Genomic DNA, 23,791 nt, shown 5'->3' on the forward strand with positions numbered 1-23,791 from the left:
GAGAACAAAGACAATGTTTTTGCTCAAGTTTTTGAACCAAGTTAAACCAAAAGAAACAATTGGGAAAAGGCTGTCCACTGGCTTAGCTTTGTGTTTGCTTCTTGTGTTTCTTTGGGACACGTTGGACGAGATAATGTTTGACCCCGATTCTGTTTCACCTGATTTACACTGGCTTTCTGTTTCGAATAGTCCAGCCAGTGTGTTGCCAGTTTTTGTATTAGTGTACATGCATTTCTGTGTGTATACACATGCATGTTTTCTTGTGAGTGTGTTGTGTTTGTGTGTGTGTGTGTGTGTGTGTGTGTGTGTGTGTGTGTGTGTGTGTGTGTGTGTGTGTGTATCTACGTGTGCACATGTGCACGCAAGCCGGTACGTGTATCTGTTGCCAGACGGCTGTCTCCTGGCATTGCTGTTCCCCTGCAGTGTGTGTGTATGGTTGTTGACAGTGTGGACGGTAATGTGTGATAGATCGCACTTCAGGGACCCCATAATCACATCAGCCTAACCTAGTCTATCAGCTGGGCACAATGGGATACCCTTCACTCCTCCTTTAATCTGCTCCATCTAGCTCTTCACCACTCTTTTTTTTATTTTACTCACTTTCCCCCTTTTTGTTTTCTTTATCATTTTAATTCTCTTTCATTCTGTCTTTTTTTTTTATCGTTTTTGTTTAATTTAGCATTCTTTCTTACAATGTTTGTAATAAATTGTACTTTATTTGTAGTCTTCTCCATTTTTCTTTCTCTCATTTTTTTCCCTCTTTTAAAATAGCTATAGTTTGTATTCATTTTAATATTGTAACTTATTTGAAGGTACACTATTTGTTTTAAATCGAATTGCATGTAATCTCTTGCGTGCATTTTCTTTCTTTCTGACTATTTTTCTTTCTTTCACAAATCTGTCTCTCACTATATCATTAAAAATACAAACCCCTGGACATGGTGAGAGGCAGCAATAAGAGTGAGTGGTGCCAAGGTTAAGTAGCCTATCCTATAATAGGTGTTGCTGTGTGCACGTTGTGTGTATGTGTGAGTGTCTTGAAACAGACGTGTGGGGTCGAGGTTGCATAGCCGGCCCCAGGGCTCCCCGACAGCGCAGTGCACCCGGCAAATGGCCCTTAGCCTTGCTAGCGCCGCTAGCCCTACGATCCATCATACCATATGTTCTCAATGGGGAAGCTAACGCTAATGACTGATGAGTGAATAGGAAGGGGGCACACAAAGGAAGGGAGGGGGGGAAGAGTAGGATGAGGAGGAAGAAAGGGTGGTGGGAGGAGAGAGGAGGAGCAAGAGGCCAGAGGAAGAAGCAAAGGAGGTGGAGAAACACGTTGAGGAAAAGTAACAAAGAAGATGACAAAGGAGAAGATGAGATGTGAAATAAATAAAAGAAGGAAATGGAGAGGAAGAGGAGGTGGGGAGCATATGCACTCCTTGGGAGGCCACCTCAAATGAAGGATGACCATATAGCTTGCTCAGTTGGAAGAGATAAGAGTTTAGTGGAGGAGAAGAAAAGGAAACAGATGAGACGAAACGAATAAAAGTGTGATGGAGTAGAAAACTCTCGATTGTCAAGACAAATTAATCATACTTGTACTTGAGATCAGTGTTTGAGAGTGAAAACTCTCTAAAAGAGAATCGTGTTGTATACAACATGTTGGAAAAAAGAAAGCAACAAAGTAGGTTTTAATAATAACGTCCGGGCCACACCGCCTACCTGAACAGCACGTGTGCGTCGTGGAACCAGCGGCTAGAGATGATGCGCACTGCGGCGTGTTGCTTATTTTTTCTGTGTGATGCGTGCGGTCTTCAGCAAAAACAGACCGTAAAAAATGATCTGTTGATGGTCATACTGACATCACACATGCAACATTATACCTTTCACTACAGTTTCAATGTCTGTATCTGTAGAATATGTCACAGACATCAAAAAAACATTTTTTTTTAATTCAACACTTGAACACAATTGAGCCTCTAAACCTATTTCTGTCTAAACTAAATATAAATTAAATTAATAATCAAATCAAATGAAACATTCTATTATTGATGGCCATTATCAAAGACAAACACCAGTAGCAGCAGTTCAGTGAGGTGGAGGTAGGCGGTGTGGCCCGGCTGCAAGAGAGAGTAACAAATAATAACAGAGGTGAAATAAAAAAATATTTGAAGTATAAGTATTGGTTTTCTGCTGACTTGCTATGTAAGAACTTTTTTGTCAGCATGCATGTATTTTTGTGTGGGTAGGGATCTTGTGTGTGTGTCAGTGTGTGTCTGTGTGTTTGCGGATAGGCTAATGGAGTACTATAGGCCTGTCCATATGGGGCCATTGTTTATGTGTGATGAATAGAGTCCACGTGTCTGCCTCTGGCACTCAACACTAAGCGAACCCTGCCGAGGGCACCCTGTTGACTTCGTGTGTGTGTTTGTGTGTTTGTAATATGTCTATATGTGTGAAAGTGTGTGTGTGTATATGTGTTTGCGTGAAGGAGAGAGAATGAGTGTGTATTTGTCCTGCTGTGTGCTTGGCAGTGCCCTCAACGGTGCCATCCCGAGAGTGTTTCATCATCATCTGCCATGACAAAGATGTCTAATGACACACACATACACTCACACACACACACACACACACACACACACACACACACACACACACACACACTGTCCCATCTGTGCCATGGTATCCGGGTGCTTTGGGACACTGCGGGAGAGGAAGAAAGGGAAACGACCCCACGTTCCTGCACCATGTGTCTACCTCAACCCTCTTTGCTTTACTCTCATCTACTATCATTTTCTATTTCCCCCCTCCCCAAACATTACGACGTCACCAGGAAACTAGTGTTCTGAACTTAGGCCTTTTTTGTTGATTGGATTTTACAATAAAGGATGCTTTAGCGTTTTCTATCCAAAAAGTTCAGCAGCCCATCAAACTTCACCCAGTGTGCTTTCATTGTTGTAGCTGGGCAAAAAACTTAATTCAGCAGAGAATCTTTTCATTTTCTCCCTCTTATCAAAATATGCAACTATTCTAACAACAGTGGCTTTAGTTTATGTTTTTATCTGTGTTTCTTTCACTCACCTGGGACATATGTATGCACTTCCCCCCTCTCAGCATCACCGCAGCACACCAGTGTATCATCTACAATCTGGCCTCCACAGCATTGGAGCCCATAGCCATCATGGAGGCTCCCACTACAGCAGACCTGGCCACCTTTCATAGAGTAAGGAACCCCCCCACAGCAGCTGTCACCCATCCCCACTGAGACCCGGCCCGCCGAGTGGTCAGGACAGCAGTTTTCATCTACAAAGACAAGGACAGATGAAGGAAACATTTGAATGACATGACAAAAGGGTAGTCTCAAGTCAAGCAGAAAAAAGCAAATCCCATGTAAGTGTAAACATGTGAAGCGATATGAAACTCACTTGTTTTTACATGAACATAGTATCCTCCACAACACTGGTGGTCAGGGAGAGCTGGGAGCAGTTTGCCATTGCAGCAGCCCGGATTGGAGGAATTTCTCAAAGTCAGGTAACTGCCCTCACAGCAATGATGATGTGGTTTCTTAGTGTACAACAGTCCACTGCAGCAAACCTGGTTGACATACAATTACACACACACAAATGAGAACGCATGAAAACAAAATCCACACATACACGTGTGTGTGCATTGAAAGTATGAGACTATCTGCCAAAGAAGAGGCCATTTGACCATTGAGGGGAATGTTTACTATGCAAAAATGATTGTTTAAGGGGTTTATTCATAAATACCACAACCATAATACTAATACACATAGTTATCTTTGTCCCTTCCATCACGTAAAATCTGTACTTTACAACTTCCACAGTGACAAAAGTGGAGGCAAGGTACAGCTGTGCTATGCAGGAATTACTTCTTTTTGATTAATTCAAACCAACCAATCAAAAATCCCATCTGTGTGTTTTATTTGTCAATATGCTGTATACTAATTACAGACACAAGACATGAATTAAATACAGTTTCTTTGTGACTTTGTGGGACTCTGATGCAGTTTGAACATATCATATCATACTGTTTCAATCTGGACATGAAAAATACTATTATATTAACCATCCAAGGAAACAGCCTGTGTTCCATACATGAGTCTCTTTTGTGTTGTAAACCTGTACATACAATGTGTGAGAACGTATTTGCGATACAGGGGGATTTTTCTTTCCAGGTACATGAGTGTGGGTTTGCTCCTTCTAAGCATGGCCACATGCAATATGTAGGTAGGTGTGTATGTGTGTATTTGTATGTGTGACTTTAAATGTTATTGTGCCATTGGGTGCTGTGGGGGTAAATGTATGGCGGGCACTTTCACTGTGCCAACTTGGCTGGCATTCAATGACACAAGGATGGAAGTGAATACAGATGACAAGTTAATCTGTTTAGAGAAATTAATCACAGAGAGGATGACCGCTCATCCCGCATAAATAGCGTGTGCTCGGAAGAGGAAATGTGAGAGTGTGTATTTGTCTGTGGGTTTCTTTGTGTGTGTGTGTGTGTGTGTGTGTGTGTGTATGTGTGTGTCTGAGGTTTGGTGAGTAATATCCTAAGGGAGTACACAGGCAACAATATATTCTCCACTTCAGAGGAGCAGCCAAAGCAAAGACCCTGAACTTCTATCTTGTTTTACACATTGTTGTTGTTGTTTGGGTTGTGGTTTTAATGATTACTTATGACGAGTTCTAGTTAAAAGAGGCTCTCGCATTCAGGTGAAAAGGGCAGGAAAGAGAGGATTATAGCAGAAGAAAGATGAAAAAACATGGCAGAGTACAAGAGAGAAATATTACCCCCAAAATATATAATAAAAAATATAGAAGTGTATGTTGTTCAGGTAACTTGACTATCAATATTGTTTTGACCTGTAAATGTTGTTCCTGGAACATAATCACCTGAATGTCAGGATTAAAGCAGGACGTCCCACACACACCATGAGTGGCAGGACACTGCAGGTAGGAACATGTGAACCTTACGCCACCTGCACCTCCTGACTCTTCCCCCAAAGAGGATGTGACCCCTGTTGACCCAACGGCACATGACCTCAGGGTCCTTCTTAAGACCTCATAGCCCAGCATGATCCCACTGGGTCTGCCTGGACGGGACCAGTCTAACCTCACCACCCTGTGTGAGAGAGAGAGAGAGAGAGAGAGAGAGATTTTCTGAACACTCCTTTCACAGAACCAGGAGACACACTTGTCATACCCAAACACATACACATGCACATGCATTCATGCATGGTTAATGCCTGACAAAGTTGAGTTACAGTGTCAGGGTGTGTGTATCTTTATACACTTCTCACTATTGATTTTCCTCTTTTTTATCTCTGACATCTTTGGCAGGGGAAAGCCCTGTGAAGTAACACACAGAGTTACAACTTCCACAGTCTCTTAGACAGAAAATACGCCACAAATCACCACTTCCTCTGCAACTGTAAGATTTAGGTCATCGTGATTTAGGTCAAACGTGGAAAGTAGAGATGTTAAAATGTCATTAAATTTAACAGACTGTAAATAAAATGTCAGTTTTTTTATTAATTTTCAACTAATCTCATTAAATTACATTAATTATTATTATTATTATTATTATTAATTATTGCTGAATACTGTATTCAGTATTTGCATCTTGATAGACTACTGAAGATGAATACATGCTCACTGTGTCTTCAAGGGCTGTAGGTTTTACAGCAGTGGGAATAAATATACTTGCAGTCAGTTTGCCCACAGAATCTGTGAGATCGTCCTTAACTGAAATTGTGTAATAAAAGCTATTTTAACCATTTACTCTGTTACTGCCAACTGTATTGATTCTGCTGTGTTAAACATGCAAACCAACCTTAAACATCTACGATTACTACACTCAAACCAAAGGCTATAAAGTTTCAAGAAACTGGAACAATGGCAACACTCTAAAAATGGTTAATATTGCAATTCAGAAAAATAGTAGTGAAGACATGCAGAAAGTTAAACTATAAAAAATATTTGCAGTATATCTCTGTATCACCTGGGACTGATCACTTGTGTGTGCGGTGTGGCCAGGTCGGCAGGCAGGTCCTCCACAGTCGTTGTCTGAGTAACATTACTCCGCACACATGCATACACAGTACACACCTCCACCTGAGATACACAAACACAGCAGACAAAAACATAATGCACATGTTTGCGTGTCTGTGTCTGAGTGTGCATGTCTGCTTTTCTTTGTGTGCGTACCTGTACGTTGTAGACAGTAAAAGGCAGCAGGTCCCCCAGCAGGTAGGACCCTGAGCTGTTGTCTACACTGCCATGAAGGCGGTCATTAACGTAGATGTAGTATCCAGTAACTGCTCCGTTGGGCCGTAGAGGAGGGAACCAGAGCACACGTACAGTGCTGCTGTTAACTGGAACCACCTCCGGGGCGGACATCCCGTCTGGCTCTGAGGATGGCACATGTGAGTACAGAGACCCAAAATAGTTTCATTCTTAAAGAACAATAAAATATTTTACAGTCTGAGGATATGAGATGTGGTCACCTTCAAGCATACATGTTGAGTTGTGGTATGACTGCAGTGCTCTCAACATCACAAAAAAGCTTTTATATATAAACTACCTCAACTGTTGTCCCGGATCCATTCTTCACATACGTTGCAATCTATTTATAATTTTGTCCTCATGATTGTCCATACTGTAATTTTGGTCTGTACACATGACATCTATTGCATGTCTGTCTGTCCTGGGAGAGGGATCCCTCCTGAAGTTTCTTCCACTTTTTTCCCCATAAATGTATTTTTTGGGGGAGTTTTTCCTCATTTGAATCGAGGGTCTAAGGACAGAGGGTGTTGCATGCTGTACATATTGTAAAGCCCCTTGAGGCAAATTGTGATTTGTGATATTGGGTCTATATAAATACAACTGACTTGACCTGTTGCAGTAATGTAAGAACATAGCTGCAAAAAATGGGATTGGTGTTTTCCGAGGCACATTTTCACACCAAAATCCATTTTATAACTGCTTGTAAAATTTTTTTACACAAAAACCACACCACTAAAACTATAAAATGTTCTTAAACAGTGCTGCATTATTGATCATCAGGCCGGGCTTGTAAAAGTCAGAATAAAACGGCGTTTGTTGTGACTTTGGGGTCCCCAGTATGCACTAAATAATAGAAATGTAACATTCTCAATCAGGGCATATTATCTGTGTCATACAAGCTTCTTTTCAAAGTTAGTTTAGTAGCAGCACTAGTTTCACACCACAAGTGGAAACTTCTCTTAGTTCAACCATCAACATGTTTTAACAACCACTCACTCGAGAGGCGAATATGCATGAGTGTGTGTGAGGGAGAGAGAGATAAAGAGGTAGAGATGGACACACCGAGGTTATAGGCTTGAGTTGTGGTTGAAGCATGACAGAAAGACCGCATGTATGTTTGTGTGCGTGACAGAAAGAAACAGAGACTGTGTGTTGATGTGCATATAAGACAGGGCGGCTGTGCGTGTGTGTGTGTGTGTTAGTGATGGAGGGAGACCACCTATGTGTCCGTGTGTGTGCAGTATTGCGTTGATAATGCTATCTAACAGGAAATGAAATGTAGAGCAGTGGGCTGGGTTTAGATAAGTGCATTGGCAGCAAATGAACTGGTTTAACTTCTCTTAGCTGAGTGCATTTTCACTAAGAATAATAGATTGATTCTTTATGATCAGCTCACTCCCTCATGTTTTCTGTCTTATAGGTAAAAGTGAATCTTTCCCTAAGTCAGTCTCTACCTTACTGTGTTGTGTTATTATATTCTCTCTCTCTCTATCTCTCTCTCTTTCGCTGTCTTTTCAATCAAATTCCCCTATTTCCTTTAATTCCCTTGATTCACACTTCCAAGAAATTCCCTTTCAGCACATCCACAAAGGACAGTGATAATAAACCAAAAATCCTATGGCGATTAATATAACATGTAACCTATAGGAAATGAATTACAAATAAAGAGGCAAAAAGGAAGGAGTGGATGACAGAGACAGTGAAGGACACTGGGAAATCTGACAAATAGAGGACAAGTAAGACATAATCTGTGAAAGAAGAAGATAAAGAGACAGTGAGCAAAACTTTAAAGTCAAAGAGTGGGAGAAAGAACACAGAATATTGTTAATTTAACTGTATGACATTTTCTTCAAATGACAATGGAGGTCAAGTTGTGAGTAGAAAAGTGAGAAAGAGAGCCAAACGCAGAGGGAGAGAATATGAGAGATGGTGTGTGAGAGAGGTAATCATACAGACGCCATCTATTATTCTAAGTGAAAATGCACTCAGCTAAGATAAGTTAACCCAATTCATTTGCTGCCAATGCACTTACCTAAACCCAACCTACTGCTCTACATTTCATTTACTGCAGGATGGCATTATCAACGCAATACTGCACACTGAGCCTCTTTCACACACACACACACACACACACACACACACACACACACACACACACACTCTCCTTGCCAATTAGTCCTGATGTTAGCATTGCCCTATAGATTGCAGGCCATGTTAGGATGGTTGGTAGGGTTGAGCTGCATTAGTTAAAATATATTTGGCCTTGGTGTGTGTGTGTGTGTATGTGTGTGAATATGTGTGTGTGTGTGTGTGCACGCTTATGGTTGTAAAATAATGAAATTACCTCCAGAGCCCTCTCAGTTAAACGAGCCGTGCTTTGCCTTTAGCACCTAATGATTTTCTAATGTTTTTAATGCACTTTTTATTATACTGCTCAGATTACAGAGACAGAGAGAGGCCTCTGACATATGATTATACTGAAAAAGAAAGAGGACTGTGAAGGGGGGAAAAAGAGGATGAGAGATGTTCAAAAAGAGGGATTGAGAAGGAAAATTGAGAAAACAACAGACAGAGTGAGCAGCCTCTGACATAAGTTCACAAAGAGTGATTTGAAAGATAACCCTTAAATGTTGAGAGACTGGGCTGAGAGTTGGAGAGGGACATGGAGAGAAAAGTCGTGATGACAGTTGGATAGCCGGCGCAATTCACAGCTGAAGACAGTAGAAGCTGACAATGCCTGAAATATACCAGTAAAATACCAGTAGATCCAAGAACTGATATACTTACTACCTATATATGCTCATATTCTACTTAATACACTCTCTCAAAGCGGCAGATTTTACATCCTTATAAAGAGTCTCAGTTGTTTGTTTTACAAATATTAACAAATTATGAACAGATAGCTAAAGATGTGAGGACAGATGAGGCTCTATTAAAAGAGGTGTATCGTAATGATGTCACTGCATATTTTGGTGGTCCATTTAAACATGAGGGACATATGATTTTTGAATTATAGAATATCTTTTCTGGAATATATTGAGTAATGTATTTTAATTATATTGTAAAATACAGTAATAATAGCCTGCATAAGCTATGTTCGCTGCCCTGTTTGACAGGTAGAAGACAGCTTGTGTGTTTGTCTGTGTGTCGTACCAACAAGCATTTCACAACACCTTAAATCCGCCTCACACACACACTTTGTATTGATTTCATGCCTAACTACATGATGTGTTTAACATCTCCTGAGAAGCACAGAGTTGCAGAGAAATGCACATTAACACAGACACCTCTGTAGTGAATTTACGTACTGTACATGACACACTCATATATACAGTACACATGTGCGCAATAACACCGTCACACATACTGTATATCTAAATTTTAAACAAATTCTAAGATAAACTCTTAGCCAAAAAGCACCCAAACATACATACCTCCATCCTCCGTGGTGACTTTAACTATTGCCTTAGTTGTATTATGTGCTCCGTTGGACACCTGAATTGACACCTGATATGTGGTACTGGGCCAAAGGTCACTTATCACTGTAGAGATGATCTCAGGGGGTAAAGCTAAGACTTGACTTGACTGGGCAGACTCTATTGTCAAAAAGTAAGATTCCACTTCTCCCTGTAGGTCTTGCAAAGCTGCGAAAGACATGAGACAAGAGACAGAGAAGAGCAAGGGTTGAAAAAACATTTTTTGAGTTTCTATTTTCACTATTTATATTCACTACTTCATAGAATATATGGTCATGAAACCCTTTGCTGGGCAGACTGTGTGTGTTTAAGAGAGAGGCTAATCTTACAGGGTTGTGTCCAGTTGACCTGTACAGCAGTGTGATTGATAGCGTGGGCAGACAGAGACGGAGGGTGGTGGGGAACCCCCGCCATGGTCACCGCGGTAACAATCTCTCCTGAGGAATAGCCCACGCCATTATGTACCACTAACTGGTACTGGTAACGGGTGAATCTGTTGAGAGACAATATTGCTGTTTTTGACAAGAGGGCTACAAACTGTTCATTGTGAGCTGAAAGATAGTAATGTTGCTGGGAAATAGAAGGCTGGAAAAAAGTAGTTTATTCTATCAATCATTCAAAAATAGCTTGGGCAAGAAAAAGTATTAATATAGACATGGTCCTGGTGCATGTAAAGACTTAAACTGTCCCCTATTGATGGAATTAAGAGACATAACAGATACTATAGTGATGCTCTATACGAATGTGGGATCATAATTTCAGTCATGTCTGTCTTTATCTATATGTTCACTCTAAAGTTACTGTTTTGCTAATATGGTGACCTCTCTAAACAAATACAAATTACTTCATTCAAATCCTCATAAAGAACTTTCTAGTATATCAATCCTGCAGAGTGAAAAGTGCTGACACATTCAAAACTTTGTCAGTTTACTACTCGAACAAAGCACAGTAGAGACACAAACCCGAAAAGAGTACACCCAGAGCCGTTTAGCAAGCACAGAGGGAAAAAAACTGCTTCCACCAAGTGCCAAACTGAGATTAGGGGACGCTGTGTGAAAAACAATTTAATTCTTTGGGATATTTGCTTAATGTATCTTTGAGCGGTATTAAAAGATCGGCATCAGCGGCAGCTCGTCGATCGGCTCTGCACACACGGTTTGCCGCGGCGCCGGCGTTTGCTCTAGAGCTCATTTCAGTAATCTCACCTGCTTAGGCCTTTATCTTGGTAGAACAATTTGGTGCCGGAGTAAACATGGAGCCAGCGATGGAGATCTTCAGAGGGGGGAGGGGACACGGCTGTTACCGTGGGGACCGTGGCGATGGCCAGGGGCTGGTAGGTTTTACGTCTGAGCAACTTGTATCTGAAGGGGAATTTGAATAAAACAAAACACACACACACACACAAACGGTTGGATGTTTAGGAATGCATTAACACACAACACATGTTCACAAATGCACTAATATGAGCACACAGACACACACAGTACCCACATGGAAATACATACATGCCTGCCTACAGACACACACAATTTTCTACTGACTCTTCTCCTTATCGCTCATTTCCTCCTCTTCTGCTGTTTTTCATCATCTCTATTCTTTTGCTTTCACTGTATCTCCCCCCCCCCCCCCCCCCGCCCCCCCCTCTGTTGTTTTTTCCTGCAGGGTTTGTGTTTTCCTCTCCCCACAGTGATGCTAATTTCTGCTGTAATCAGAGGAGAAGGGCTTAATGCCGCCTTTTAACCAACCCACTTAGACAAACACAGAGAGCTGAGCAGAGCAGAACAGAGAGACGGGCTCATGCATTTTAATCGCCTGCCAGGAAAATGGACCTTTATTTTAGGCCTAATCTCCGACAGAGTAGAACAGGACAGAACAAAATGGACCAGAATGTGCATTAGGACTGAGAAAACTCTGATTAAAAACTGCACAACACTTAGCTCATTAGCAGGGCACACATGTTAGCAGCTTGTTAACGTGTTTCTATCTGCTTGTTTTTCAGCCACAACTGAACATCTCCAGAATGTGTCTCTCAATAACAACGTGTTGTAGATTTGCAGTCTTGGCTGCCTGGTTTCTAACAGCTAATGAATAACAACACAGGGTAGATTCAGATTATGTAAAGTTATGATGGTTACACAGATTGGCGTCCACATACTATTAGCTCTTCATAATTAGTATTGGATTTTGGATGTTGTACAGAACTATTATATACTTTCTTCATCCTAGTTTTCTTTTACTTGGTTAAATTCCTACAACCTTCAGAAAGCAATAGAAGCAATTTGTTTGGTTCTGTGCATTTTGAAAGCAGTTATGAATGACTGAATCATAGTGGGAATGTTGACTGAATCATGGTGAGATTGCTGCTGTGGACAGGTCAATCTAACCTGCATACTATGCACATTTTATTTGCATTTTTACATGGAGTAAATTCTGAATAACAAAATAACTTAAACACACAACTTATTATTCTTCCTCTGGTCTGGCATTCTGTTCTTTATGTTGTTCCACACAAGTTCAGGCGGCAGATGGACCACTGAGCAAAATAATTTCCCTCCATAGATATTGATTGACACACGTTTCAAATTTAACGCAGCAAAACATAATTCTGTCAAAATGTTATGTGCAACATACTAACACAATTTTCACTAGGCCAGTCAATGTAATGCAGTTACTGAAGAACATTAGTAGTGTTTATGCTACGGCATTACTGGTAAAAGTACTCTGATTATAGTAAAGCTTGATACTCCAATCACTGGCTCAGTCTTCATTACAAACCCAATTGTTTTTTCCTAAGCTCTTGTTATTTCAAATTCCTCAGATTCGTGTTGTACTAGTGGTACTACTGGTCACAAGCAAGTTGATTGTGATGTTACTGGAAAAGAAAAACAAGGGGATTTGTCTGTGATGGTGTATCTTTGCATATCAGTGTCTTATCAATATACGTTCAATGTACAGTAAGCAGCAATGTGGAATGGCATGTAAGCCCAGTGGTCTAAGACTCATACATTGTAACTGCGCCATCCTTGGTAAGAAAAGAAAAGCATCTTAGTTTTGTCACACAAAGCCATGGTATCTGTTTCATATCCATATTACCTGATGTTAGGTCCATTGGGCCTGCTTGGTGGTTGCCAGGAAATGGCCAGGAAAGACTCACTGACTGCCACTACAGACAGTGGTTCAAGGCCTTCGGGGCTTGTGGGTAATGTGGTAGCTGGAGTAGGCAGGCTTTCTGTACATCCTCCCACATGTCCACCACCCTTGGAACACGTCAACACAGTGATGCTGTAGTTTGTGAATGGAATGAGGTCCGTTATTATGGCGTTGAGCCCAGATGCATTTCCACTGTCGTGAAAGATGCGGGGGTCTGGGAGGCGGATCTCATAGCCATGGATTTCTCCATTGGGAATTAGAGGAGGAGACCATGTGACCTGAAACATAAGTGTGTTTATATTTAGGTTCTGGGTTGTTCATTTAAAATACTGTATCCAGATAAATCAGAGTGGAAAACTAAACAGCTAGTTCACGTAATCCTTTTTAACTGTCCTGTCATTATCCCAGAAAAGGTTCATTGGTTGGCTGGGCATTTTAAATGTTCTCGGCATGCTGAGGACGGCAGAAAGCTTTTAGATGGATGAACTACAGGAAGTCAAGGCATTGTGTGTGTGTGTGTGTGTGTGTGTGTGTGTGTGTGTGTGTGTGTGCATGTGCAAAGCTTGCAGTGTGTGCTCATGCAAACACATATCTGCATCAGGCTGTGATGTGATGCATGTGTGGTGCTATCATGTAGGTAGTATCCATGTGTGCATACGTTGTCACTTGGGCATGTGAGTGTACAGCACTGGGATGGTCACTCTGTGTGTGTGTGTGTGTGTGTGTGTGTGTTTGTTCAACTCTCTTGTGGGTAAAGATAACCTGACTTTGACTTGAGCCGAAGATTCCTTTCATCAAATTTAAAACAGGATGGGTACACACACACACAAACGCGCGCACATGCACAAACACCATGCTAAAATAATGAAAACGGCTGGTAATGGAATTGCTGCATGCAAAAACAAAAGCTTGCTGTCGTTGAGCACTGCATCTGATTTGGAAACAGTTCAGTCTGTCAGCATTTCAGAGTGAAGATGAAGGTAACTGGCACACACACAAATGGTAATACACACACAAACACCCACACACTTACAAACACACACACCTCTACATGTTTGAATTACAGATGTCAATGCAATAAATGTTTTGTACATATATATACATCCACATACAAACACACAGTCACACCTAAATTCAACAATTGGCCATGCATGCACACACACACACACACACACACACACACACACACACACACACACACACACACACACACACACACACACACACACACACACACACACACACACACACGTACACATTGTGTCCATGTACAGCACTTATGGATACAAACTGTCATGTACAATAACTGATCAGTTCAGAGCTTGTTGAGACTCATGAGTTTGGGTGATTAAGTGGTCAATGTTGATGAGAGTATTATGAATGAACGTCAAGAATAATTATTTCTCATGCAACCTTGATATTCATTTAACAAGTGACACTGTGAGGTGAAACAGGACACACACACACACACACACACACACACACACACACACACACACACACACACACACACAACCACATATGGGCAGGGTCATGTTGAGTTAGGTAGCTCATTTCCCAAAGTGCGTGTTGGGTGTGCTTTGTGGTGGAAGTCATTTACAGATTGAATAGCCTGATGTAATCTGGAGATGGTGAAGACAGCAGAGACCCTGGGCTGACACAGACCACTGGGGCTAAGGCCAGTACAGTATGTGTTTGTGTGCGTGTGTGTGTGTGTTTGTATATGTGTTTATGTGTATATGAGAGAGAGAGAGACAGATGATAAAGTTGGTAGTGAGTGAGAATAGGCGTGTGTGTAAGGACATGGTGGGTGTGTGTGTCTTTGTGCATCTATGCTATTATAATCAGAAAAAAACTCAAAGGTACTGAAAGAGTGCCAACCTCTGCAGCTGACAACACAATTCAACAATGTATTCGTACATGCATCAACGTTATCAGTTACAGATATAAAGATACATTTATATTGTCATGGTCTAGTGCCGTCATTACTGCCTGTGTTGACAGCAGACATGGAGATGTGTCTTAAGCTTATGTTATGATCTGAGTTGAGATATGCACCCTCAATGCTGGGCAATAGGCTTGGGTTAGGATCCAAGCTGGAGTTAATGGTTGTGCTGGTTCTGGAGCCTGAGCTGGGTTTGAGATCTAAAGAAGATGCAGAGCTGGGGCAAAGATAGAGGGTAAAATTGATGATAATGCCATTTGGTTGGGAGGGAGGAACCGATCTTGGCAGAGATAGCGAGTGTGAGAATGAGAAACTAATCACTTCTAGCTATAAATCTGACACTAACAAAGAAGCAGATACATACAGTTGGAGTGGTTACAGTCTCAGACACTGCATTTTTTTTTTTTTTTTTTAGCAAAACAGTGAGTGTGGCATTTGGCATCATAGTTCAATACAAAACCTGTATTACAACAATCCCAAACTATTTCACTCACAATCTCTAGAAGCCAAAAGGACATTATCTGTGAATAACAGAGATGCCATCATAATATCAGAAAAAAGAAACAGATATTCAGCAGACTCTGGCTGTCAAGTCATATCCTGACCAGGAGTGTCACTACATAAAAAGAAGACATGCAAAACAAGCAAATTGAAAAGAAAACGGGATAATGGTTAAGAGAAAGTGAATACCTCGATGAGCAAGAAGTGATATAAAAAAGAAACCATTTAGAAAATGAAGGGAAATACTCCAAATCCTCTCTGTGTTGTCAAGGTCAATTGGTAACCAGGAAGCGGCCTGCCTGTCTGTCCAATTAGCAACAACCAGGAAGGAACACTTCCCTTCTCGAACCTGTGACCCCTAAAGCTGTGCTGCTGCAGAGATGACAGGGGCGGTTCTGAAATGATGACAGGCATTAGCATTTTTCTGCAGTTAGCATTAGTACAGGGCTGTGAGTGCATGTGTGTGTGTGTGTGTCTCTGTGTGTGCGCATGCATACAATATTGTTTCAGTGATAGGCCTTGATGTGGGATTAGCCAGTGGTGGAATTTAACTCTGGCCCCTCCTTCAAAATGGCCGACAGGAAGGAAGCTGCCTCAGACAGGGTCACAGCCCCTCCCATTTTCTGAAGGGGACCTTGAGTTGAATGTTTTTCTTTCTCATTAAATCCCAAGAAGGAAAGACAGAGGAATCAGTGTGACATTGCTTTGTCTTTTCTACTCTGAGTGACTGAAGAGATTTTCAATGAAGTTGCATTATATATTTTGTGTATTCTCTGTTTAGAGAAACACTTTTTAAATTCTAAAAGCTCATTCTGAGAATCAGAAACCTTCTATCAGTTGAATGTAATAGTAGATATTGTAATTCAATATCAGTAGCAGTATGGCTGACTTGGATTATATTTGTGTGCTTCAGACTCGTATCAGAGCTCCTGCGCTCTCATGCCAGATCCAAGAGGTTTTTAGTCAACCTGTGAGAAGTCATCCAGAAAAAAAGGCACCCATACCTGAAGTGACTCTGGCCCCAAGACCTTCACCCTAGGTGGACTGAGACCAGCTGGTCGAGAGGGTCTGGTGGTGATATTTACCCAGGGTCCTGCAAGTATGTAACAATATGTGGTTAAATATCCTACTGTGAAACAACAAAGGGTGGAAGCATTAAACTTTGAATTCTGTAAAGCACTGGCACTGGACAGTGCAAAATGCAACATTGACACATCTTCGTCAGATGTGATTTAATTTCAGTTAAGACCATTATTATGGCCTTACCTGTGGTGTTGCCAGCCTGATTATGGAGCACAAGTCGATACTGGTAGTTAGTCCAGGGACTTAGAGCTGACGAAGAGTCCAGAAAGGAAAGAGGGGGAGGGTCTGGTGGGAGGTGGCCTACTGTGGAGACTTGTTGGGTCCCAGCAACTCTGCGCTCAATCAGCCACCTAAGAAAGCCATACAATGGAGTTCATATACGACCAGGGGTGTACGAATATGAACATCACAGAGGGACTGGGGTGTATGTATGTGATCATCTCTCACCGCTCCAGTGGTCCATTGCTCTGCTCCGGTGCACCCCAGGACAAAAGAACAGAGGTGGGGGTGTCAGAGTAAAGGTGAGGTGCTGGAACCCCTTCAGGGGTAGCTGGGAGCGTACGAATGCTCTGAGACTTCCCAGACACTGAACAACCCACACTGGTGCACGCCTCCATCTAGATATAGGTGGATGGAACAATTTTGTAACATTACAATGTGATATGTGTTTCTTGTGTTATCACGATAAGGCTAGCAGTTTTCTTCAGTCAGCAAATCACCAATCAATAGTGATAAGAACAGTTTAATAGCATGATTTATTCTGGTGTTATTTCTCACTCAAAAAGCTGTAATTCTGCCACCTTCAACAGCCATGCTACAATGACTATTCAAGTGGAAACTACAAGAAAAATAAAGGGTGCAGTGACATTTTGAAATTTAGTCTCATCTGTGACTGGAAAAACAGAATTATTTGCCTGTAAAATAATGTTATTGTTTTTATTTTCATCATTAGAACATAGTCAGGAACAGAGACTAACATTTGTTTAATTATGACACTATAAACGTATTGAAATGTTTTTAAAATTGCATAATATAATGTTTTATCTATCGCTCTCTACAGTACAGTATAGTGCTCTACCACAGTATATTATACCTGGAGGCTGTAGGTCTGGTATGGCAGGAGGTCAAGGAAAGTGTAGCTAGTGGTGTTCCCTGGAACAGTGACTGATAGAGAGGATGAACATGAATCTGAAGCTGTACTAAATAAACCAGACCTGGGTCTGTGGAAGGGGTCTTGTTTTAGAATATGTTCAGTATTAGAACTAGTTGCATTGTGTTGTGGGTTTGACAGTGAAAGACTGGGGTGGCTTGTATTGCTTCCACGAGTAGACTCGGTACGGTTGCCTTCTGTGTTATCAGGCCTCAAGCTAGAGAAGGGGTTAGGGAGGAGTTTGGGTCTAGTGCTGTCTCCCTCAATGCTGGGCAATAGGTTTGGGTTAGGACCCAAGCTGGAGTTGAGGGTTGTGCTGGTGCTGGAGACTGAGCTGGGTTTGAGATCTAAAGAAGATGTAGAACTGGGGCAAAGATAGAGGGTATAATTGGTGATAATGCCATTTGATTGGGAGGGAGGAACCCAGGTAATTGTTACACTTCGAGGATGGAGCAGTGATACAGCTGGAGTGTCCACTGGTCCTGGACCTGGGGGTAAAGAGAAAGAAATAGATGATGAGACAGGGAGAGGAAGAGAAAAAAAAAGCAAGAGATGAATATACTCTTTTGCGTGTGTGCTTATAAAAGCGTGAGAGAAAAGAGAGTAGGGGGATTTGTTCTTAAGAATTATTTGACAAGTAACATCAAGAATGACATCAGAAGGACAAAGAGTGATTTTGCCATCCCTATCCAAGGGATTAACATGGAAACTCTTTTCCTCTCTCAATTTCTCCCCCTGAGCAAACCAAGATTGTATTTATGGACTTATGCCGTACTTGTGACTGAATGTGAGCCCGTGCATCTTTCAGCAGGACACAAGTTATATACTTTAAGTCTGATGAAATAAGTTTATATGAAAAACTGAAAATTGAGAAGAACTTGTATCATTTATTAAACTTCAGGCCAAGAGGCCAAATTGATTGCAAATGTATCACAACACATCGTTTTGCAGAACCACAGCTGTGGTCTCAGAGAGCTTTGGGTCTACTGCGTATTCATATTCACTGCCATTCTCAATGCCTGGGAGTGCCTTAAATTCTTATGTCCAGAAGGCAAAATGATCCTCACTAGCATTAGAAGTGTGCATGTATGCAGAGATGCATATCAGAAGGCCACAGGCACACAAACAGTCACATGATTTGAACATGTCCATGCACGGATAAGAACCTACACAAGACTAGTCAGAGGGATATTTCACTCCATGGTAGCTCATTTGAAGGTAATGCCCCTTCCCCCCTCCTCCCCCGGCATTTACATCCCACTGTACTGCTCTATAATGGACACACACAGATGCACGTCCATATACATAGACACACACTCTTCCTAACACACACGCGCGCGCACACACACACACACACACACACGCACACACACACACACACACACACACACACACACACACACACACACACACACACACACACACACACACCCTCACATGCCCACACCCACACCCACAGTGATGCAGTATAGCAGTAATGGTGCTGTGTGAAGGGCAAGCAGATCAAGGTGACTGAGCGGACTGAGGGAGCGTGCTGCGTCGCTAAGTGCTACCGCTAACCGCTAACGGCTTTCCCAGATGGCGGTGTGTATGTGTGTGTGTAAGAGAGAGAGAGAGAGAGAGAGAGAGAGAAAGCGTGAAAGAAGATGAGCGGTTGAGAGTATGCGTGCATGACTGCATGAGAGATAAAGTGTGCAAGCATGTGTATGTGTAGGTCAGCATGCATGCACATACGACAGTGGTTGTGTAAGAATGTGTGTATTTTGCAGACTAACTGATCGGGCTTGCTTCACACAAGCCATGTTTCCATTCAATTGTCAAGCAAATTTTAAGCAAACTTTTGAAATGTTGCAAAAAAGAAATGCTAATTAGGCACGTTTCCATCAAGTGGTTTGGAGCGGATATACTAGGCTCATTGCAAAGCTTAGCTTCATCAGAAGTTGGCGGGGTAGGCAACGCTTTATGCCTGGCTGCAATCTGCCAGTAAACAAAATAGAAGATATAGAGGTTGCAAACTGGGAACAAAAAAGTTGCCTTGGCCACCTAACCCATTTACGAGAGAAAAATGGAGAGAGGTCCTCAGGAATTTCTTTCTATAGAGCAAGTTTTAATTGTTCTTTCCTGTATGGGAATATTCCAGCTAGTATTGGCCCCTGTTTCATGGAGACTAAACTTCTAGATTGGAGTGACTAACTCGGTTTCCACATCCCATTTAGTGCAACAACCCTTTTTCGATAACCACCTTAATTGAGCGTAAATTTTACTTGTGCAAAACTTCAAAATGCACATAAAAATATGTTCATGGAAACATGGCCACAGACTGAGATGCCAACTTAACATTCAGTGATAGGCCCAGGATGCCCCAGTTCTCCTAAAAGTTTAAAATGTCTCTTAGTACAATGCTTATCACAATTCAAAAAATTTGCCTCATACTTTAATTTACTGATGGACCCCAGTGATTGATAAAAGCAACTATGTAATGTTCTCTGATAAACTAGGCAAAATAAAAAAAAACAACTGGTATGGAGTTTTACCATGTCTGCACAAACACGCACACACAAATAATATAATGTACAGTCAGACACAGAGAGGAACATCACAGGTAAAGACAAAGATACATTAAGATGGCAGCCAGCCAGTCTCTCTCTCTCTCTCTCTCTCTCTCTCTCTCACACACAATTTTTCTATCTCACAAACAAATAAACAGCAGTACAAAACCGGTGATGTAAAGCTTGGCTGATTTTACAGATCACAAATGGTCCCACCAAAACCCCATCTTTCCTTCTATCTACATCTCTCCTTCTGTCTGTCCGTCTTTTCCCTCCTCTCTTCTCCTCTCTGACCCCTTCCTTCCCTCTCTCCCACCACCTCTCTCTCATTTTCTTCTGCCTCTCTCCGTTACTTGTGCTTTGTGTCGCAGTCTCTCTCCCTCTCTCTCTCTCTCTCTCTCTGGTCTCCCTGCTAAATAAACAATGCAGAGAGTTGACCTTTTGGGTTAACAGGTTTTTATGCTAGCTCTACTCAGCACTCACACTGATTCAATTATCACCAAAGGTCCACTGAACCCCACGAATAACCAAAAAGCCCGTCTCCCTGTCTGTCTATGTGCATATCTGCTGGCCTGTCTGTGTGCCTCACTGAGCTTTTGTTCGTCTTTGCGGAGGGTTGGGGCAACTCTCCACCTGTTTATTATTATTATTCTGCATCCTTCTGTCTATTTGACTATATTCTTGTCTTCCTTACTGGATTTCCTTCTGTCTGTCTTATCGAAATGTTTGTCTGTTCCACCAACAGACATGACAAATACACACAGGTGAGAGACGCAAGCAGAGGAAGACAGACAGATTAGAAACTCCTCAATTGGGAATAATTCTGCCACAAAACACAATCCAGTCACCTTGATCCAGCCCGTCAACCACCCAAAAGAACCCCCGTTGTCACCCCCATTCCCTCTCTCCTCCCTTCCTCCCCTCCCCTCAAAGTGTTGAGTGTTATTTAGGCTTTACTGGCGCGTGTAAAATTCTGCAATTTGAAGGGCTGTTAAGTTTTTCAATTGAAATTTTCATTTAAGATGCAGGTGATGCTTTTTCCCTTTTTTTATTTTACTGACGCTTTACTGCTCTCTGGATAGGACAGAACGAGTGTTGAGGGAATGCGTAGCAACCCCTCTCTCTCTGCTTTCCTGACTCCTCTCTCTATCCCTCTTCCTCTCCTTCCTGCTCAACTCTTTCGTTTTCTTTTCCCTTGTCTCCCACTCATTCCTACCCTCTGCTCCCCCCTACCTCTCTGACCTCTTCATTCCCCATGCTTTTCCCTCTTTCTTTCCCCTCTCCCTTCATCCCTCCCTCCACACCTCCCACCCTTACTCCTCCTCTCTCCAGTAAAACACAGTAGCAGAAGGCTAAAACAGGAGTGCGGGGCCGCCAAGCCTTAAATCACATTTATAAGGATTTGGTTAGCATAGTAATAACACAATCAACTGACAAGGGCTGGGAGAGGGGGAGGGAGGAAGGAGTGAGTGTGTGTGTGTGTGTGTGTGTGTGTGTGTGTGTGTGTGTGTGTGTGTGTGTGTGTATGCATGGGCACTTGTGGGTGTATACATGTTATGTAGCTTCTTGTGCATATTTGTGTGTATGTATGTGTAGGTAAGGGCCCATGTAGATTTAAGTGTGTACATTTGTGTGTATCCATGTGAAGAGAAGAGGAAAGGTATTATTTTTAGCCTTGCGCAGGGTCCTGTGTGTGCATGTGTGTGTTTGTGGGCATGTGTGTATGTGGGTGACTGGGCTTTTGAAGGTGAGTCGAGGCTCCTAGGAGTCATAATGAGGACAAACGCTGAGCTTTACTGTAATCAAGATGCTTACGACATGGTGTCAAAACGTGACAAGCAATACGGTGAGAATTTACATTGCATTTCATATCTTTACTTTTTCTACAGATTATTTAATGTCATTGCTGCTTTAGGAAACACTGAAGAGGCAGCAAGAAAGAGGATGATGCATGACAAGGTCATGAGCTTGATTTGTATCCATAGCATCATGAGTATATGAGATGTACATTTGCCCTTAAGTAACTGCAACCATCACGATACCTGAAATGTCAATCAATCACAATTTTTAATATCCTTTTCAGACACTGACTATTTGGAGTGATTTACTTAATTCCAAATAACCTTCGAACGTATCCATGTACTACAGAAAGAGAACAAAAAAGGTATAAAAATAAAATAAGGGCCTAAAATTACGATGGTCAAATCAGTGGGAACTGATTGGCTTTTGTAGGGAAACCCAACTAAAGAAATTCTAAAAATATCATAAAAGCTTTACTTCAGCATGTGACTGCTGAGAAATCAGTTCTGACAGAAATCAAAAAGAGATGTGTAAATACATGTTCAGGTAATGAGTGTATAAAAATATACAGAAATATTCTAGTCATCTCTTCATATGCTAAATAACAGAGGGATTGTGCTCACATTACTTCAACATTTCCTTGAGACAGCTAACTGAACAGAATACTGGGAAATAAGGTAGAGTATTAATTTATTAATGCAGTCACTCATTCATTAAATAACATGAATTCTTTGTGTTCTGTCATTACCTCTAACCTCATTTCTGTCATTTTTCTCCTTCACACTTCTCTCTCTCTGCTTTCAGTTCAATTTGGTAAAACAGTGCTTTTTTGTGTTCTCCGTCTCTCTCCCTCTCACACACACACACACACACACACAAACACACACACACACACACACACTTACTTTCTAAGACTGCTTGGCTAAGATCATTTTGTCAAAACGGTGCTTTATTCATACTCTCTATAACACACACACACACACATCTCCTCACACACACACACACACACACACACACACACACACACACACACACATCTCCTCACACACACACACACACTCTTAGATCACTTAGCTAGTGTGAACATGGGAGTAGACAGAGGAAAGGGAGCTGTCCAACACGGCTAGAGTTTATGTTCACAGGAGCCGTCTGTCTGTTCTGCAGCGGCAGGAATTCATAGGGACCAAATTACATTAAAAAGATGGATATAAAACTTTAATGGAATGATAAAAAGGAGAGGAGGACGCGTGGGTCTCTCTCTTCCTCTGTTCTGTCATTAGCCCTCTCTTTTCTTCTCTTTTTTCCTCAATTCCTCATTTTACCTTTTTGCTCTCTCCATTTTTCTTTCCTCACTTTTTCTCTCCAATTCTTATCTTTTTCCCCTCCATTCTCCTCTCTCTCACCCTCACCTTCTCTCTCTCGTAAATACTTAAGGGCTAGTCTGTCAAATAGAAGAGGTGAAACCCACTCTGTGCTCAAACATGAAAAGACAGAAAGAAAGACACAGTTGGAGAAAGTGAGAAAGGAAGAGGTATGACAGAAGAAAAACATATGAAAAAGATCAAAGAGAGAGGGAGAAACAAAAAAGAGAAGAAAGGGATAAAAGTAATGAGAAGAATACAGTGCATTCTCAAATCCATGTTATTAATGAAGGTCCATGTCAACATACAGTACAGTATCTACAGTTTCGTAAGTGGAAACCTTGCAAGGTTGCAGCTCACGCCTACAAACACACATCAGGTTAGGGGGATCTCTTCCAAAAGGGGTAAAACCCAAAGGATTGCACTATAAAAAATGTATGTATATTAAGATCTACTGTGAATGTCGCTTGAGCAGGT

The 23,791-nt window shown here is 41.7% G+C and overlaps 1 protein-coding gene across 1 annotated transcript in view; it reads right to left on the reverse strand.

Annotated features, from left to right (window-relative positions):
* Positions 1-23,791, reverse strand: part of ush2a (Usher syndrome 2A (autosomal recessive, mild)) — a 190,163-nt gene that overhangs the window by 63,801 nt on the left and 102,571 nt on the right. Inside the window, exons 50-62 of the mRNA XM_070906384.1 lie at positions 17,548-18,092; positions 16,902-17,071; positions 16,638-16,804; positions 16,376-16,464; positions 12,869-13,203; positions 10,981-11,136; positions 10,105-10,268; positions 9,734-9,943; positions 6,222-6,424; positions 6,016-6,128; positions 4,908-5,136; positions 3,417-3,585; positions 3,073-3,294 (exon numbers count right to left, since the gene is read on the reverse strand). Of these exons, the coding sequence (XP_070762485.1) occupies positions 3,073-3,294; positions 3,417-3,585; positions 4,908-5,136; positions 6,016-6,128; positions 6,222-6,424; positions 9,734-9,943; positions 10,105-10,268; positions 10,981-11,136; positions 12,869-13,203; positions 16,376-16,464; positions 16,638-16,804; positions 16,902-17,071; positions 17,548-18,092 (2,772 nt within the window). The remainder of the gene's footprint in view (positions 1-3,072; positions 3,295-3,416; positions 3,586-4,907; positions 5,137-6,015; positions 6,129-6,221; positions 6,425-9,733; positions 9,944-10,104; positions 10,269-10,980; positions 11,137-12,868; positions 13,204-16,375; positions 16,465-16,637; positions 16,805-16,901; positions 17,072-17,547; positions 18,093-23,791) is intronic.

Source organism: Enoplosus armatus, chromosome 1 (assembly GCF_043641665.1).
Source record: "Enoplosus armatus isolate fEnoArm2 chromosome 1, fEnoArm2.hap1, whole genome shotgun sequence".
Lineage (NCBI taxonomy): Eukaryota > Metazoa > Chordata > Actinopteri > Centrarchiformes > Enoplosidae > Enoplosus > Enoplosus armatus.